Consider the following 17,304-nt stretch of genomic DNA (forward strand, 5'->3'; position numbering starts at 1 on the left):
CCTATAAGAAGCAGTCATCTTCAGATTTCCATCTGGGAGGTTCCCATGGCTGGAAAGCCCTTGCAGAAGGCAGTGTCAGGTTCTGGGGTGAGTAGTACTGTAGCAAGGCTGACCTCCCCATTAATTTCCAGAAATGGGCCCTCTCTGAGCTGTCAATTACATCTGAGAGCCCTCAGAGCAAAGCTGGTCTGTGCTCATCCCTGACTGCCTCTAAGCCTACTACTTCTTGGGCAGGCACTCATTGTCCAACAGGAGATGAAGTGGTGTTCTCACAGGCCCAGGCCTGTGCTATGACTGACCACAGTGACACAGGCAGCCATCAGAGGGCATGATCTCGGGGTGCCCAGGAAACGCTGGAGGCAGCCGCAGGCTGTGACCTCAGCAGCCACCTTGCACTTGAGATGCTTCCTGATTTTTGTGGTGCTGCCCCTGTGGAGGTCACTGTGCAAGCCCAGTCTCTTAGGCTCCTCAAAACTGCAGAGCCTGCACACCTGTGGGGGTTGGGGAACTCAAGGGAGTGGCTGGTGGTTACATGTTACCTCTTGGTCAGGGGTACAGAGCAGCCTGATCTCCTAGGCCGTGTTCTGCTTCCTGGACAGCACAGATGGTAGATCTTGGGGCTCACTGGATCAAGTGTGGGCTCATTAGCCCCTTGTACACTGTGGTATCTGGTTTTAACCCTCAAGAGGCTTGAGGGAGAAGAGCCACACTCTTCTACCCCTGCTGTTGCTAGGAGCAGAAGCAAGGGGCAGGAAGGGACCCCTTTCCTGTGCCCCATATGACTAGGTACTTTTTGAGTACATGGTACCCACTCCTTCAGATAGACGACAATTAAACCTATCACAGGTTAGCAAGGTATGGCGGTACACGCCTTTAATCCCAGCACTTAGGAAGCAGAGTCAAGAAGATCTCTGAGTTTTAGGCAAGCCTGGTCTACAAACTGAGTTCCTGGACAGCCAGAGGTATTACACAGAGAAACCCTGTCTCCAAAAAACAACAAAAGCCTAACCTACCACAGGCAGAGCAGTCCCTGAGTGAAAGGAAACAACAAAAAAAGTAGGTGTTAATCTCACCATTTGCACCACCTCCCCAAATGTGTCCACTATTGCTAGAACATTCCACTCCGTGGTGAAATTCAGCCCATACCCTGTCTTTCCGGACTTATAGAACTCCTGATTCCTTTATTTGATTTGGTCCATGGAAGCCCTGAGGCTACCCCTTCAAAGCTGTAGGATATGATGTGACAGACGCCTCCTGTGCCCAGAGGGCCTACACCCTTCTCAGCTCTGTGTCTGGGTTTTGAGGGTAGTTACCTCCCTAGCAAAGCCATGATGCAACATCCACCTGAAGACACTACCCCAGACTTGTTCCTCCATTGGCCTAGGCACCTTCAGGTGACTCCACATTTAGGTCTCTCTGGAGAGACATCAGAGTAAACCCCAAGGAGGTAGGAAACCCAGACAAGGCAGATGTCAGTAGATCTATACCAGGTGAAGCAGTCTTAGATTTCAGCCAACCATTCCCTTGTATTTTCTGAAAGGAAAAAAAAAAAACAAAAAAAACAAAAAACTTTGGAGACAAGTAGTTAGAATCTGCAATACTAGTGGGGTACCTATTAGAACAGAGGGGCCACAACCCTTCCTGAGAGTATCACACACAAACATATTGCCATATAGTCTGCCAAAGGGAGGGACGGAATAGTTTTCCCAGACTATGAGCAAAGCTAATGAGTACAATGTCTGCAAGCTCACCTCTAGGCTGGAAGTTCATCAGTCTAGGGTCTTTCCTCACATTGGACTGTTCTAGGAATAGTAGGAAGCCACCTGGGTCTCCCCTGTCACTCCTCCCCCCCACACACACACACACTCAGCCTTTCTCCCCCATCCCATGCTGCTGTGCCCTGCAGCATCTAAGGCATCAGAAGCCTGGGCAGGTAGCAACATGCCCTTAGTTTCACATTAAGCAACAGCACCAGAAGCTAGCACTCTGCTTCCTAGAAAGCACCCTGATCACAGGTTCCTGGACCTTCCCTTTAGGAAAGGGCCATTTGGCCAACTAGAGGCAAAAATCAGAGCATGGGGATCCTCAGCCTCAGGCCTCTGAGGAACTGTCAGTGATCTCCACATCTGGGGCTTAGGGGATCTGTGTGCTCCCCCATAGCACCAGGACAAACACAGCGCTGTATGAATTTCAAGGCTTGCACTGTATGTCCCAGAACCTCACTTCTTAACCAAACAACCAGTGCTCAGCCTGCCTGGTTGCAGGAGTCTTGACTTCCCATACACTTGTATGATGTGCTTGGCGCTCACTTATTTAGTGTAGGAACACCCTGGTTTGAGCTCATGAGGCCTTAAAGAAACAGTCAGAAACTACTGTTACCATTGGATGAAAAGATTTTGGAGACCCTGCCCAAGCTCGTCCGGAAGAGGACAGAATAGAGTTGCCCTGCTTCCTACTCAGCTCACCTGGAAACCAAGGCATTGCAGAGGGCCCAGACCCTCAGCTGAGGCTGTCATACCAGAAGCGGGTTGAGAAAGACTCCCTGTATATGAAACACCTGGGTAGCACAAAGTCTGTCATGGAGTTGCCTCCTCTTGGGCCTTCTCCTGCAAGATGTCAGCCCTCTCTGGCCTCTTTCCGAACTTTGAAAAATGCTGGAGAAAAAGGCTTCAACCACACTTGGTAGGTGTCAAGACCTAGTGTGGTTCAAGGACTCTCTACAAAGGCCAAAGAATGTCTCCAACTGGGATCCTTTGGTAGGAAGTGGGAAGATTGAGCCAACTCCCAACCCTCAGTGAAGAGCAGGGAGAAGATGGGCTAGTGAGGCTGTTTGCAGACCACACCTCCCTCGTGTAATCAGTTCGGTTCTGAACTCCAGAAACCCTGGGAGACCACGGGGGAGTTGTACCTGGGAGGATGAGGCACAGAGCAGGGAGCAGTGACAGCCCTGTGTCCCCCACAAACTCATCAATTCACTGTGGAGTTGAGGATTGCAATGCGCTCATCCACAAATCAACCATGTTTATGTAGGACAGACCCAGCCTGCTGCTCCTACTTATTCAGGATGCCATCTATGCAAGTGTCATGGGATGCTGGAATGGAGTACCACAGAGTGGTTCTCCGTGAGAACACCAGAAGTGTGTTTGGAGGCCAGAAGTCCCTCATGGAAGTGTCAGAGCTGTGAGGGAAGGTGACAAGGACTCCCCCGTTGCTGACAACTCAGGTCTTAGGCCTCTATCTTGACTCTCCTGCTGAGCCTGTACAACCTCTGTCCTAGCAACAGGCAGCTCCCTACCCTATGCACATTCAAGTCTAATTGCCTTCTCTGTTAGGACATTAATCGTTGTGTTAGAACCCATCTTGATGACGTCCTCATAAATCAGCACCTGCAAACACAGAATTTGAATCAAATCACACAGTTGTATCCCATCGAATTAACATAGTTCAAGCCATGACACCATCTATCAGCTCAGTCAATACATCAGAGACCAAGGCATGGACAAACCATGATTTCTCTTGTGGGCATGTTAGTGGGAGCCCCCAGTCAGTGAGGTAGCATCTGGAGTTAGTTGTCACTGTGATAAGGGCTTCTAGTTTCCCTGTGGCCTGTTGCACACATGCTTCTTGGGGTTGCTGGAAGCTGTATGGGGACCTACAGAGCATGCTGAAGCCTGTGAGTTGGTTCCCAAACCTGGATTTCTGCTAAAGGAGCACAGCACTAGGCAATAGGTAAGGCCAGGTATCTAACCAGCATGTCTTCCTGAAGAGGTTTGTGCTGGCTGAGGCAAGCCTCTCTCCCACTGGGCAGGCTTCTTCCCACAGCAAGGGGCTTAGAATGGAATGACTCCCTCCACCTACTGTGTCCTGAAAGCCAGGGTGACTCAGCCCTCTTTCCTCACGGTCTCCTACTCTGCAGACACACCTCCTCTTCCCCCATCAGCCCACAGATGCCAGGGAATGGCGTGGTGTAGGGTAAAGCTCATTTCTGGCCAGACAGCCCTGCTCCTCAGCCACAGGCACACCCCTGTGTAGCTGTGTGGACATAACACTTCCCCACAGACTGTCCCACCGGACCCCTAAAGCCGTTAGCATCCTCATACAGAACCTTAACAATCAGACAGGGCTGTCCCAGTTGTCCGGGCATGGATTAAAGGATGCTGCAAAGGATAGGGACAAGGCTTGTCCCAATAGTTGGCTGGTCGCTGTCACCCAACCCTGAACTCTGCTCTTTCATCCATGGCAGGTCGATGGACAGCCCTCGCGGGGTCGGTGCGTGACCGCGGCCCGGACCAGCCAAGTCCCGTGGGGCAGACACTGCCGACCACGCGGCGGGTTCCCCGCCCGCGCACCTGTCTCGGGCGTGGCTTCTCGGTCCCGCCCCGCCGTGCTCCGCTCTGGTTGGTTGAGGTGGTGCGCTATGCTAATGAACCTGACCCTTATCGCACCTGCCGGCTGCGAGGCCCGCCGGCACTGCGCGGACGCTACCACCCCTCCAGCCCCTGTCCAGCTGCAGGCTCGAGAGCCTGCCACCTCTAGGGAGGAGACCATGCCGCGGTCCTTCCTGGTGAAAACGCACTCCAGTCACAGGGTCCCCAACTACGGGCAACTGGAGACACAGAGAGGTAGGGGCTGGCGGGATCTCTGTCCCCAGCTCTCAGTGCTGCGGGACAGGAGGCAACTGGGAAGTCCTTGGGAGCTGGGTCACACCTCTCCCAGGTGAGAGGAGAAGGGGTAAAGTTTTTCAGCACAACAGGGAGCGAGGTTCGCTTCTGGGCTAAGACTGGGACTCCAGGAGGGATGTGTTTAGGGCAATTCGCTGTTTCGGAAGACTTGAACCTTGGGGCTCTTCTCACTTGGAAGTTTCCTGAGGCTCGGGTCTCCCTGGAACTCTCCCTGTGTACTGCCTACACTACAGCTCCCGCTAAGGAGACCCTGAAGGCCTCTCTCTGTAGACCTGGAAGGGTCCAAACTTAAAATATGTCCCAGGCGCTGTATACACCCACCCAGAGAAGGCCTCACTGACCACAAGCCAGGAAATTTGTCCTACCCCCCCAGAGGGTGGCTGGTGAGAAAAGACAGCACTGCTCCAGAGCGTCCTACCTGGGGGTGGTGAGCTCACCGATAGCGCAAGCAGAACCTCCGATGGCCTTCCCTCCTCCCAGAACCCCCTTGCTCTCTCCTGGTGCAGTGACCAAGGCAGAGCCACCCTCCACACATAGGCTCAGGTGTCCAACATTGCTGCTAGTCTCAAGGGCTTGAGATCTGAAGCATCTGGGACTAGAACCCTTAGTCCTCAGAACCAGCCTGTTGCCGTAGGTCAGAGCAATTCCTATCCAGGTGGGCAGTTTCTTGGAAAGACCCACTGGGGACTTGCCCAGTGCCTGGGGTACCTTGGGATCTCAGGGCTCAGGCTGGCACCCCTGACATAAGTGAATCTTACCCAGAACCGGAGTTGGGGGGAGAGGGGAGTTCCTTGAATCAGGCTCCATCACCCGTGCTGCCACTAGAGGGTGCTATCTAGGACCCTGAGTCACCACCAGTAATTTTGTAACAAAAAAGAAACTACTAGAGTGCGATAAAAGTTTTCTTTTAGTTGGGTGGTGGTTCTCCTTACAGAGGAGATAGAAAGTTGTATTTACAGTGCATGTACTGTTTTTCCTGTACTGAGGAGGCAATCAGTGTCTCATACAAGACTAGTCAAGCACTGCTCCACTGGACTGCACCTCTAGCCCCAAGCCATAGTTTTGAAAGTTTAAAACCTTAGGGTGCACTCCTACAGCACATCCCAGCTTACCACTTAAATGAGCAAATCAGGTGCCCTGCAGGGCTCTGTTGGGGGCTAGGGCATTGTTCAGAACAGCCTTGATGCCCCTTAGAATTCCTTCTTGGCTTTCCCAGGACCCCATGGCCCCAGTGACTCTTTTCCTATCAGGGTGTCACCCTAGAATAGGACCTGAGGTGGTGAGGTCTGGGCCCCCTCCCTTCTCTTAAATAAATGTCTTCTAGGGGCCTCAGAGATACCTTGAGCCAGAGTTCACTGAGGACCTCATCTCCCAGGACCCATCCCCTCCCCCCACCCATAGGTCCCTTGTCCTCTGCCTGTGGAGTGCCTGGGTCTCAGCAGGACAGATTTGCTTGCAGACAGGACCTCATGAAACATCCCAGGATGATGACCCCATTCTATTGTCCAGGACTCTCTGATAGTCTCTTAGCTATCCTGCTCTCTCTTTCCCCAATCCAGAGTATTGTGGATTGTGTATGCTACTAGCTACATAGTTAGGGGGAAATGTGTGGAGAGCTCAGGTAGGGAGAGAGTACATGGATTTAGTTTTCTAGTTCTCCACATCCTCACCAACACTTGTTGGTGTCTTTTTTTTTTTTGTTTGTTTGTTTGTTTGTTCTAGTCATCAAAATGTAGTTTTATTTGCATTTTTCTGCTGTCTAATGATATTGGGTATTTTCTTGTTTGCTTATTGCCCACTTATATATCCTTTTTAGACGTTAGTCTTTTTTAAATTAAGTAAACTATATTGTGGGTGAGTGTGGACATGGAGCATGTGCATGTGCATGGAGGTCAGAGAATAACGTGCAAGAGCCAGCTTTCCCGTCATCGTATGGGTTGGGATAAAACTCAGGTTTTCAGGGTTGGCTGAAAGCATGTTTATTTGCTGAGCCATCTTGTCAGCCTCACTTTGTATTGTCTTTGGAGAAATAGATATTCCTATACCTTCCCGCTATTTTTAAGGGAGGATGTCCCATTATCCCATGCTCTGTGTAGCTGTGTAGCTGAGGATGACTTTCATCTTCTGATCATCCTGCCTCCACCTCCCTAATTGGGATTACAAGAGTACAATGTCACACCCAGTTTGGAGAAGGGACCCAGGACTTCTTGTGTGCTAGGCACACTGCCTGAGCTATGTTCGTACCCTTTTGTGCCTGCTTTTTAAACTGTGGTATTAGACTTTTCATTGTGAAGCTGTACATATACTTTCTTTGTACATATACTAGTTTTTTTTTTTTTTAATTTCATGTACATTGGTTTGCCTGTATTAGATCCCTTGGAACTGAGTTACAGACAGTTGTGAACTCCCACATAGATGCTGGGAATTGTACCCAGGTCCTCTGGAAGAGCAGCCAGTGCTCTTAACCACTGAGCCATCTCTCCAGCCCCCATATACTAATTAAGCATTTCATTTGTGAATATTCCCTCCCAACCCATGGGCTGCCATTTCTACCCAACACCTTGTCATCAAGGTAGAAACGAGGCTAGAGATTTGTCTGGCACATGTGGGAGAGGTGGACGGAGGGCTGACTGATACTTCTCTTTGGGGAATCCAAAATTTGCCTCTTATTTGCAGCCTGATCTCTTTGTCTGAGGGGAGGGATACTGGCATTATTTGATTAAACACATGAAATTCTGACCAAAAATACAGGACCCACAACCGAAAAACAAAGCCAGGACTAGATCTGATGCTTCCTAGTTAAGCAGCTGCCACCAGCTCTAGCCACTTGCCTGGCTGACTGGACGTGTCTGTGCATGTTGACAAGTAGCAAGTGCATGCTGTCCAGTGGCCAGGGATGTGGCTGTGCACAGCACATCATGATACACTCAAGGAGACGCCACTGTGGTGGGTGACCCTGTGGTGACTGGAGGCTGATTGCTGTGGGTGTGGGTGTCTGTTTTTACCAGGTTCCTTTTGTTCTGAGCTCATACTTCTGTGTGGGAGCCCAAGGGAGCTAACCCCAACTGCCTACTCCTCAAACGTAGGACTGGGGCTTAGACACGCTTCCCAGACACAGACTTAGAGCAAGAACTCCTGGAAGGAGCGGATTCTTGGGGTGTCTTATGTAGCCCAGGCTGGTTCAGACTTGAAATCCTCCTGACTTAGTCTTCTAAGTGCTAGGTTAGCAGATGTTTACCCCCCATGCAACTATTTATGCTCCTAAGCACTGGAGGTCCTGGAAGATATTTCTCTTTCCTCATTTTAGACAAGGAAATTCAGTCCACTTTCTAGTGTCTGGACTTGTGTAGTTCATGCATTCCTCAGCTTTTGCCACCCATCATCACCACCTTGTATGAACCAGAACAGTAGGTGAATATGAGAAAACCTGGCTGCTATAGGTATGATGGGTTCATAGTAGGCATTTGTAGTTCTGACTTCCTGCTGGCTGCTGTTAGATAAATGAGCAGAAGTTTAGAAGCCCAAGCATTGTGGTCTAATTCCTTACTATGTGTTCTCTCTCCCTTTTGCCCCTCTAGAGGCGGATGGCTCCTGCTCTGCTTGTGAGGAGCTGGTGAGGTCCCACCACCTGCCAGATGAGGAGGCCCCTTCCTCTCCCAGTGACCCTCTACAGCCCTGGGACAGCACCTCTGCCATTGCCTGCATCTCTCTGCCTCTTCTGCCACATCATGGAGAAGCTCTGGGAGCGTCTGGGCCAGAACCCCAGGAAACCAGCTGCGTGGGCCCTCGGGCTGGCCAGGCCCCCAGTGTTCCCCTCAAAGACAGCTTCAATCTGCCCTCGCTGTTGGTGCTGCCCACACGGTGGCCCCCAATTCTGGGCCCAGATGGAGTTCTAGATAAACAACTAAGGGCCGAGGGAACATCTGGAGTCCCAGGTAGTTTTGAGTGCATCCACTGCCACAGGCCCTATCAAACACTGGCCGGCCTGGCCAGGCACCAACAGCTGCACTGCCACCTGCCGGCTGGGCCCACCTTCACCTGCAGGTACTGTGACAAGGAGTATGCCAGCCTGGGTGCCCTCAAGATGCACATCCGCACCCACACGCTGCCCTGCATCTGCAAGGTATGCGGCAAGGCCTTCTCCAGGCCCTGGCTGCTCCAGGGCCACATCCGCACCCATACAGGTAGGATGGGCAAGGCTGCAATCCCAGAAAAGGATCCAGATTGGGGGAGGGACTGAACCATGGGCAGAAGAAAAGAGAGGCTGGTCTCCACATTGGCAGGGTCCTGGCCTCTCCTGAAACTGCTGATGGACAGCCCCACAGATGAAGAGCACCCTAGACATGTCCCCTCAAGGTCCTGAGGCCAGAAACCTGAAATCCAGGCATGGCCAGGCCACATTCTCCCAGAAGACTGCAGGAATGACGCTTCTTACCTCTCTTGTCTCCCAGAAGCCACCCTTACTCACTGGCAATTGGCCACATCTGTGTCAACCTCTGTCCTTCTAACATCTACCCATGTGTCTGTATCTCCACTGTAAGGGGAGGGAGAGCCCCATAAGTCATGAAACTAGGCTCCACACAAAGGGCCTCAGCTTAACTCTGTCATCTTTGCAAAGGCCTCGTTTCTGAGTAGAATAGCTGTCAGGAAGCAGCTCTCTCTTGAAAGACGATCCTGAGGACTGCAGGGCTCCAGTGGGGCCTAGCTACCCACCTTTGGTGGCTTCAGGGCCAGCAAAGTGCATGAAGGCGAGGAAGCGTAGCCACTGCGGAGACCCCAACAGGAAGGGCAGACTGTGGGTTTGGAGAACTGTAACCAGATAGGATACAAGTGCCCCACGTGGGCTGCAGAACCAGACAGACAACACTCAGTGACCTCACCCCACCCCCTGCCTTCTGCTGGGGAGGGTCATCCTGGAAGCCAAGGTCCAAGCAGAAAGATTTTGTTCCAATCCTTAGTGACCCTGATTGGAGATGGTGCACGTGTCCAGTCCAGGAGTATAGTGTATTCCATCCAGCTCTGCCCTCACAGTAGCTCAATATTATGCTGGTCAGTGGCCAGAAAGGGCTGCCAGAGGCTCCCAGTACTTCTCCTGGTCACCACCTTCGCCTCAGAAAGTCTCTGATACTGTGATCCTGCCCAGAGTGACATTCTGACTGTCCAAAGGGCTCTGACCTTGGGTGCTAGAGCTGTGATGAGCCAGGGGCAAGTTACTCATTGATAGACAGGGACATTTCACCTTTGGCCACAGTCTGTGGGATGTGTCCTAGCTGTGGTCCCTCACCTGACTTCTCATCTTCCTCCCACAGGTGAGAAGCCCTATACTTGTCCTCACTGCAGCAGGGCCTTCGCTGACCGCTCCAACCTTCGGGCTCATCTGCAGACTCATGCTGGTACCAAGAAGTACCGCTGTACTGTCTGCTCCAAGGCCTTCTCCCGAATGTCTCTCTTGGCTCGGCATGAGGAAGCTGGCTGCTGTCCTGGCCCCTAGAGGCACACAGCAGAGTGGAGGGGCCAAGCCTGACAATATTCTCAGTGATTCTGTATCATCCAGGACAATCAGAGGAGGCAGGGGCCTAGCTCACTGCTGCCTGTGTCCAGCCAGAAGCAAGAAGCCCTGTGGAGCCTTTAGGCATCTTTCTCCAAGGCCTACATTCAGTAGACTCACCACAAGACTCACCAAAACAAGAACCAACCATTTTCAGCTTGGCCTGTCTGCTGGACCTATTCCAAAAAAGAGAAACTACCGGGAAGTGACTAATACTGAACAAACCCCACCACGACACCGATGAGCCTGGCCACCTGGGTTCCTTTGTGTGTAACTTGAAATGACCATTTTTACTTAAGGAGAGCACAATGTGTGAATAACCTTGGGAGCTACCTCTCAGCCAGCCTCACTTGCCTTTGCCTTGGGGTTGGAGATAACATTTTCCTCTGCCCCTATGTGTATATGCGTGCGCACACATGAACACACGTACACCTTGGATGCTCCCCCTAAGATGAGGCAGAGTTAGGGAGGATTGGGCTAAAGCCAGATCCTGCCTTGTCTATGCCTCATCTCCATTGTCCTGCTTAGAGCTGGCCTCAGTGACTCCTAACACCTCAGGAGAGCAGCTGTGGGGGTGGCAAAGGCCTCCTGTCTTGAGCCTTGAAGTCTTGAGCCTTTACCAATCCCTTGGATCTATGGAGGAGGCAGACTTCTCCAGGGGCAATGGGATTCTGGATAACCTGGGCCCTTTGGGGCATAAAGCAGGCAAGAGATTGAGTGAGGGCATCTTTCCCGAGCATTTCAGAGCGCTGTGAGCAGATGAGCCCGGGGCCTTCGCTGGAAGAAATGAGACCTGAGAAAGAAGCGGCATGAGGTGGCTTGACCTGGAGAAATGAAGATGAGGGTACACCTAACACCAGGAGTAAGGCCCATGGAGAATGCTTGCACAGGACCAAGACTGAGAACAGTAGAGTGGCCACGTGCAACTGAGTAGCATCCCGAGCACAGGACAGGACAGGACTTGCTTCTTCCAGTGGATATGACTGACTCTAGTTGGCATTTGGACAGAGAAAAGAGACTCAGAGTCTATAAAGAGAATTCTTATGAGCTTTTTTTTTTTTTTTTTTTTTTTGACATAGGGTTTCTCTGTATTGTTTTGGAGCCTATCCTGGAACTAGCTCTGTAGACCAGGCTCACATAGATTCACCTGCATCTGCCTCCCAAGTACTGGGATTAAAGGTGTATACCACCACCACCTGTTTAGAATTCTTGACACCTTTTAGGTAAAAGCCTGAGGTCACTCTACTTCTGGCCCAGGACAAGGGACATGAATCAGCATCCTTTGTCCACCCTCTCCTGAGCTTCCAAAAGCCTTCTAGAAAGCCCATGGGTCATGCAGGCACCTTAGCCTCTGGTTTTGCAGCTGCTTCAGGCCATACTTGGTAGTGAACATCTGACTGTGGTTTGCTGGTGTGAGGATAGCTCTCTAAGAGGGCTTAGGGATCTCCCAGAGGAAACGACCTATTTGGAGAAAGTCTCAAACAGTCTCAGTCTATAGCCCACACACTCTTCCTGCCTCAGCCTCCCAAGTGCTGGGATTACAGGCATCAGCACCATTCCTGGCTTACAAATTTAACCTTGAGGTTGGGCTTCTAGACCAGGAGTGATCGCAAATGCATAAATACCGCACTCTGACTCCTGTGAGAGAGCTAGTCACAGACTGACTGCACCAGACCTATGCCAGTTCGTGGAGGGACACACTTTTGAGACAGACACACTCATGTTTTCAGACCAAGACCACCGCCTCCCAGGGGAGTGGGTAGGAACTGGACATGAAGGTACTGTCTGAATGGAAATGCATCCACCAAAAGTTCTGGAGGCCAGAAGTTCCAGCTCAAAGTGACCTTCAAGGCAGGAGGTGGACCTTGGCTTGTAGGAGTTCCTCCATTTCTGCCTCAGCCATCACACTGCCCTGTCCTGTGGGTCTCTCCGTGGTGACCTCATCTTAACATCTGCAAAGATCCACTTCTAAGGTTCTAGGGGTTAGGATTTCAACATGGATTTGGATTTGGGGTGGAGGACTGCTGTTCAGCCCAAACGTCTGAGAACATGTTTCGACAAGTCACCCTCCCTGTGACTTGTCCTCTCTTAGAGCAAGGCAAAGGGGTCTAAATGATCCCTTCTCAAAATCTACACAAGATCATGGGATAGTCAATTCCATGAACTAGCTTCAAAGATTGGGTAGGAAACCCCCTCCACCCCCACCTCCTCTTCATCTCTATGTCAAAGCAAAGGAAGGACTTTTGTCCCCAAATGTCTGGCCCTTCTGGAAGCAAGTCAAGATACCCCAGGAAGAGGGGTCCTCAGAACCCCAACCAACATGAGCCTGGATTCCTCACAGGAACCTTCTTTTAAAATAGCATCCAGATGCCCAAAGGAAGTTATATTGTAGATTGTGTTCTATTTCTGGTTCCTCATGTCTAAATGGGGCTGTCACACCTGTTGGGTATGAAGCAGGGAATCTCACAGCCTAAAATAAAGCGGAATGTTTTCCCCCTTTGGTTCCAGCCCATGGAAAATGCTCTTGTATTTATATCTGGGCTGGTGGAAGGCTGAGGTATCAGAGGGTGGGGGTTGGCAGGAGCATGAGGAGGGCACCTGCCAGGGAGCTGATACAGAATGAATGGAGGACACTTTCCACTCTGCAGGCCAGACTGAAGTCAGGTCACAGCGGCTGAGGCCTCGCCTGCAGACACCTGTGCCAGCCCAATCAGCCTGGCACTTGGTGGCTTCCTCCTTCACTGTCCCTCCTCATTTCACACAGCAGAGCAAAGGAACTGGGGCTATTTACTTCTCACTTGATTTCTGGGCCCACCGTGACCTGCAGAATGAGGGTCAGGAAGGGGGTGTCCCATAATATGCTTGGCCATAGCATATTATGGTTGTTTACTACACTGTACCTTTCTACCATGTTACTCTTCAAAGTCACCCCCCCCAGGAGGGTCTTTTGAGAAAACTTCCAGGCATGCTGTTAGAACCCCTCTCCAAAGCAGGAGACATGGGCCCAGGAATGTTGGAAAACAGGTGGTTTAGTAAAGGCCCAATTGTGTCTATTGCAAGCAGAGGGTTAAAAGCTCAGTGATGGACAAGATAAATATATAACCTATCACATCTATAATCTTGCTGCTCTCCCAGGAGGCTGGGGGATTCTCACAGGACAGGCACCTGCAGAGAGAACATCTGGGGCCTGAGGGCCTCCACTGTTCTTCCAGTCAGGGTTGGAAGCAAAGACCATCCCTGGCTTCCTGGAAACAGGTGTGTGAGGGACAGCAGCAGGCCTTTGGGTGACCCAGTCCTTCTCCCCACAGCCTGTTGAAAGAAGCCTCTTCAGAAAGCCAAAGAGGCACTAAGGTTATGTCTTTTGCTTCCAAAAGCCCAGTGGATTCTATAAATATCATTTTGGCCTGGAATATTCTAGGGGGTTCTCTAGATGCTTGAAATAGCCCACTTGTTACTATCTATACTCAGCACCCACTCCTGGCCACACCCACATGGCTAAGTATAGCTCACTGGCAGAGCTCGATGGAACACAAGTTTTCAGATTGCTCTGGAACATCCAAGGAGAGTGCATGGCTGCTGAGGCAAGCAGCCACACCCTTCCAGCCCAGCCCTCAACAACCAGTGTCTGCTGAGTTAATCATATAGCTGGCTTCTCCATGTCTAGAAGAACCGCTGGCGCAGATACGTCAGGCAACTTAAAATGCCTGTAACTCCAGCTCCAGGGCTCCAACACCCTCTTCTGGTCCCCATGAATGCCCACACACATGTGGCACATAGACACACATACATAAACAAGAATCCTTTAAAAGAGAACCACATGACGTTCTATGTCAGCAATAAGAGCACCAGGCATAGAGACCTTCTACAGAATACATCTAAGGCCTGGGTTTAATCCTTGGCTCTGAATTTTATGTCTTATTTATGTATCTCTGGGGACATGGTTTAGTGGTAGGAGACTGGCCTAGCATGACTGAAGACCCAAGGGAAAGAAAAAAAGGGAAGGAAGAAAGGGAGGAGAAATTGATCCTAGGGTATTTAAAATACAGTGTTACTGCACCTTAAACTCTGTGAGAACACAGGCCTACCCCTTAAAGACAGTGTTCACTCTAAAAGGCCAGATCCCATTCCCTGAATAAGTCAGGCTACACCTCCCTGCAGCTCTCTTTGAGACAGAGTTAAGAAGTAATCTGTTAGCTGGCACCAAATCTGCAAACACTCAGAGTTTAGCATCCTGTCATCTACAAGATAAAGCCTTTTCCCAGACGATGATCAGGACACCACAATGCAATGTCCTGGACCACCATCCCATAATGATTAGTGGGGTTACAAAGATAATCCAGGCGAAGCACTCTGAAAGCCCATTGCAAGTGTTGGGTCATCATAGAAGTTCACAACTAGTAAGATAGTAAGGTAAAACTTGAGCAAGGTCTAACATAGCATGGCAAGATTCCACCCATTAGAATCAATCATTTCCTCCATAGATCAAGGTTAGGTACAATTGCGTGGATAGAAGGCTCTCACTTTTTAGCTCTCCACAATCCTCAGTCATTCTCTGAGCCCTTCTGCCTTCATTTGCTGAAACCCTTCTGTGTGGCCTCCCTGTGTTTCTCCGCCCCTGATGAACTCAGTGGGGCTCAGCTTTACCCAGGGCGGGCGGAGTGGCCCTACCCACACATTGCTCTCCCCTGCTGCTCCTGGGTCTAGAGGCTCTGTGCTGGTACTGTGGTTATTGCTACAGCTGTTGCCTCCACTCACCACACCTGGCTGCTGGAGGAGGTCCTGTGTGGGTAAACAATCTTGACCCTTATTCTAACTGCAGGAGAGACATATACCCTGCTTAGTCAGGGGATAGAAAACTACCCACCCAGGACTTTGGGAGCACATTCCCCATGGAGGGATACTCCCTTAGCCTAGAGGCAGGAGGGAGGACCTAATCCTTACTCCAAATGGCTTGACAGATTTTGATGATCCCTCCTGGATGACATCACCCTCCCTGTGGGGTGGGGTGGTAGTATGGGATGGGAGGGGAGGGGGGCATGGGAGAAAGAGGGAACTGGGATCGATATGTAATATAAGAATATATATATACATATACATACATACATGCATATATATATATAAAACTACCCACCCCTGGGACAGGCATGCTCTTCTTTACCCAAACGATTTTACCATGGTGCCTTCTGTAAACGCTCCTCATACTCTAAAGCCTTCCAGTGGCTCCTTAGTACAGAATTTGTCTTTTTGTCAATGTTTTCCTTAGAACTCAGGCAAATCTTCACTCATTTCCTCCAAATAATCCAGGTAGATCTCTCTCTCTCTCTCTCTCTCTCTCTCTCTCTCTCTCTCTCCATCTCCCTCTCCCTCCCTCTCTCTCTCCTCCTCCTTCTCTAGACTATTCTCTCACTTCACTAACATTCTCTAGCCTAAGAGACTTCCCTTCTTCATAAAGATCCTACCCCACCAAGGGCCCAGCAAAACCAGCAAAGCTCCAAGCCAGATTCAAGGTCCCTGCTGAACCCAGTTCTTCCTTGAGTACCAGTGAACACTCTATTCTCAGGCCCTGAGTCCTGGGTACCATAAATTGTTTCCCTCATACTTGGTTCCCTAAGTAGCACCTAGCTGTATTCTCTAATGTCCTCTAGTCCCCGACATTCACGAGGACCTCCATGCTGATGACCAAGTGTCTTAGTTAAGGTTTCGATTGCTGTGATAAAACACTATGGAAAAAAAAAAAAAAAAAAAAAAAAAAAAAAAAAAGCACCTCAGGGAGGAAAGATTTTTATTTGGCTTCAGAAGCCAAGGCAGGAACTTAAACCAGGCAGGAATTTGGAGGTTGGAGCTGATGCAGAGGCCATGGAGGAGTGCTGCTTACTGGCTTTCTCCTTGTGATGGGGATGCCCCTCTGTATGCTGTGAATGTTTTATTACCACTGGTTAATAAAGCTAATTTGGCCAATGGCCAGGCAAAATTGGGCCAGGTAGGAAATCCAGAGATACAGAGAGAAAGAAGGTAGCTTACTCAGCTTGCCATCAGCCCAGGGATGGCTCCAGCCACAATGGAATTGCCCCTGCCCCCACCATCAATTGCTAATTAAGAAAATGCCCATAGCTGGGTGGTGTTGGCACATGCCTTTAATCCCAGCACTCCAGAGGCAAAGGCAAACCAGTCTGTGAGTTCAAAGCCAGCCTGGTCTACAGAGCAAGTTCCAGGACATCCAGAGCTGCAGAGAGAAAGCCTGTCTCGGAAAAAGAGGAGGTGAAAATGCTGTAGTGGCCGACAAGCTTGCCTGCCTCAGCCCAATGCTTATAGTTCCCTCTTTTCACATGACTATGTCTCCCATGAGCCAGCCCATCGGGGACGCATTCCTCATGTGCCGCCTCAGGTATGCAGCCGGGTTTCCAGGGTGAATGTGTGAATACACTCTCACTTTTCTGCTTCTTCAGCTCCTGCGCTGATCCCACCTGGCCCATAGCCCACAGCCTCACAAGCCATACTGCGAGAGACTCTTTTGTTACCTGTTAAAAGCTTTCCCTAACGCAGCAGCTCCTGTGCCGAATACTCTCTCATTACCGTGAGCTCCCGAACCAGACCCTTGCTAAGATCCCTGTGTCTGCGCACACTGGATAGGAGACTTTGCCTTTCTTTTTATGGAAGGTAGCGCTTGAAAGGCATCTTCTGCGGTCTCTCCTTCACTCTTCCTCTTCACCACCTGACTCCTCCTCTGACTCCAGGCTGCAGGGTCCCAGAAGGGGCTTTTAAATGCAGATTCCAGTTAGGTTTCCGTTACCACCTTTTGCTCCAAGCTCTGAGAAGAGGCCACTCTCTGTATCCAGCTTACTCTCTAGGTTAGAGGCAAACACAGAGGATGTGAGCTCCCTGTGACTTCCTCCCTTTGCCTCTGCAGCTACTTGCTGATATCCCTGCTCCAGAGTTTGTGATGTCTGCTGCAGACCTTTGGCTGTTCTCAAAGCATCTCTGTACTCCCTGGGCAAACACTCGTGCCACTTAGTACCCACCCAGATAAAGACCGCCATCGTTACATTTTCCCCACAGATACCTCCCCACTTAGGT

At 50.6% G+C, this 17,304-nt stretch overlaps 1 protein-coding gene across 1 annotated transcript; it reads left to right on the forward strand.

Annotated features, from left to right (window-relative positions):
• The first annotated feature begins 4,482 nt into the window (after window positions 1-4,482).
• On the forward strand, window positions 4,483-10,551 carry Snai3 (snail family transcriptional repressor 3). The gene is made up of 3 exons (XM_051201611.1): window positions 4,483-4,622; window positions 8,261-8,866; window positions 9,992-10,551. The coding sequence occupies exons 1-3, from the start codon at window positions 4,547-4,549 to the stop codon at window positions 10,171-10,173; spliced, it is 864 nt and encodes a 287-aa protein (XP_051057568.1). The 5' UTR covers window positions 4,483-4,546; the 3' UTR covers window positions 10,174-10,551.
• Window positions 10,552-17,304: the final 6,753 nt, after the last annotated feature.

Source organism: Phodopus roborovskii, unplaced genomic scaffold (assembly GCF_943737965.1).
Source record: "Phodopus roborovskii unplaced genomic scaffold, PHOROB, whole genome shotgun sequence".
Taxonomy (NCBI): Eukaryota; Metazoa; Chordata; class Mammalia; order Rodentia; family Cricetidae; genus Phodopus; species Phodopus roborovskii.

Excerpts from the sequence above, each read along its gene's own strand:
- Snai3 (XM_051201611.1), top strand. The coding sequence starts at position 4,547 with ATGCCGCGGTCCTTCCTGGTGAAAACGCACTCCAGTCACAGGGTCCCC. Across the intron at positions 4,623-8,260 it reads GCAACTGGAGACACAGAGAG|AGGCGGATGGCTCCTGCTCT; the intron begins GTAGGGGCTGGC and ends TTGCCCCTCTAG. Across the intron at positions 8,867-9,991 it reads CCACATCCGCACCCATACAG|GTGAGAAGCCCTATACTTGT; the intron begins GTAGGATGGGCA and ends TTCCTCCCACAG.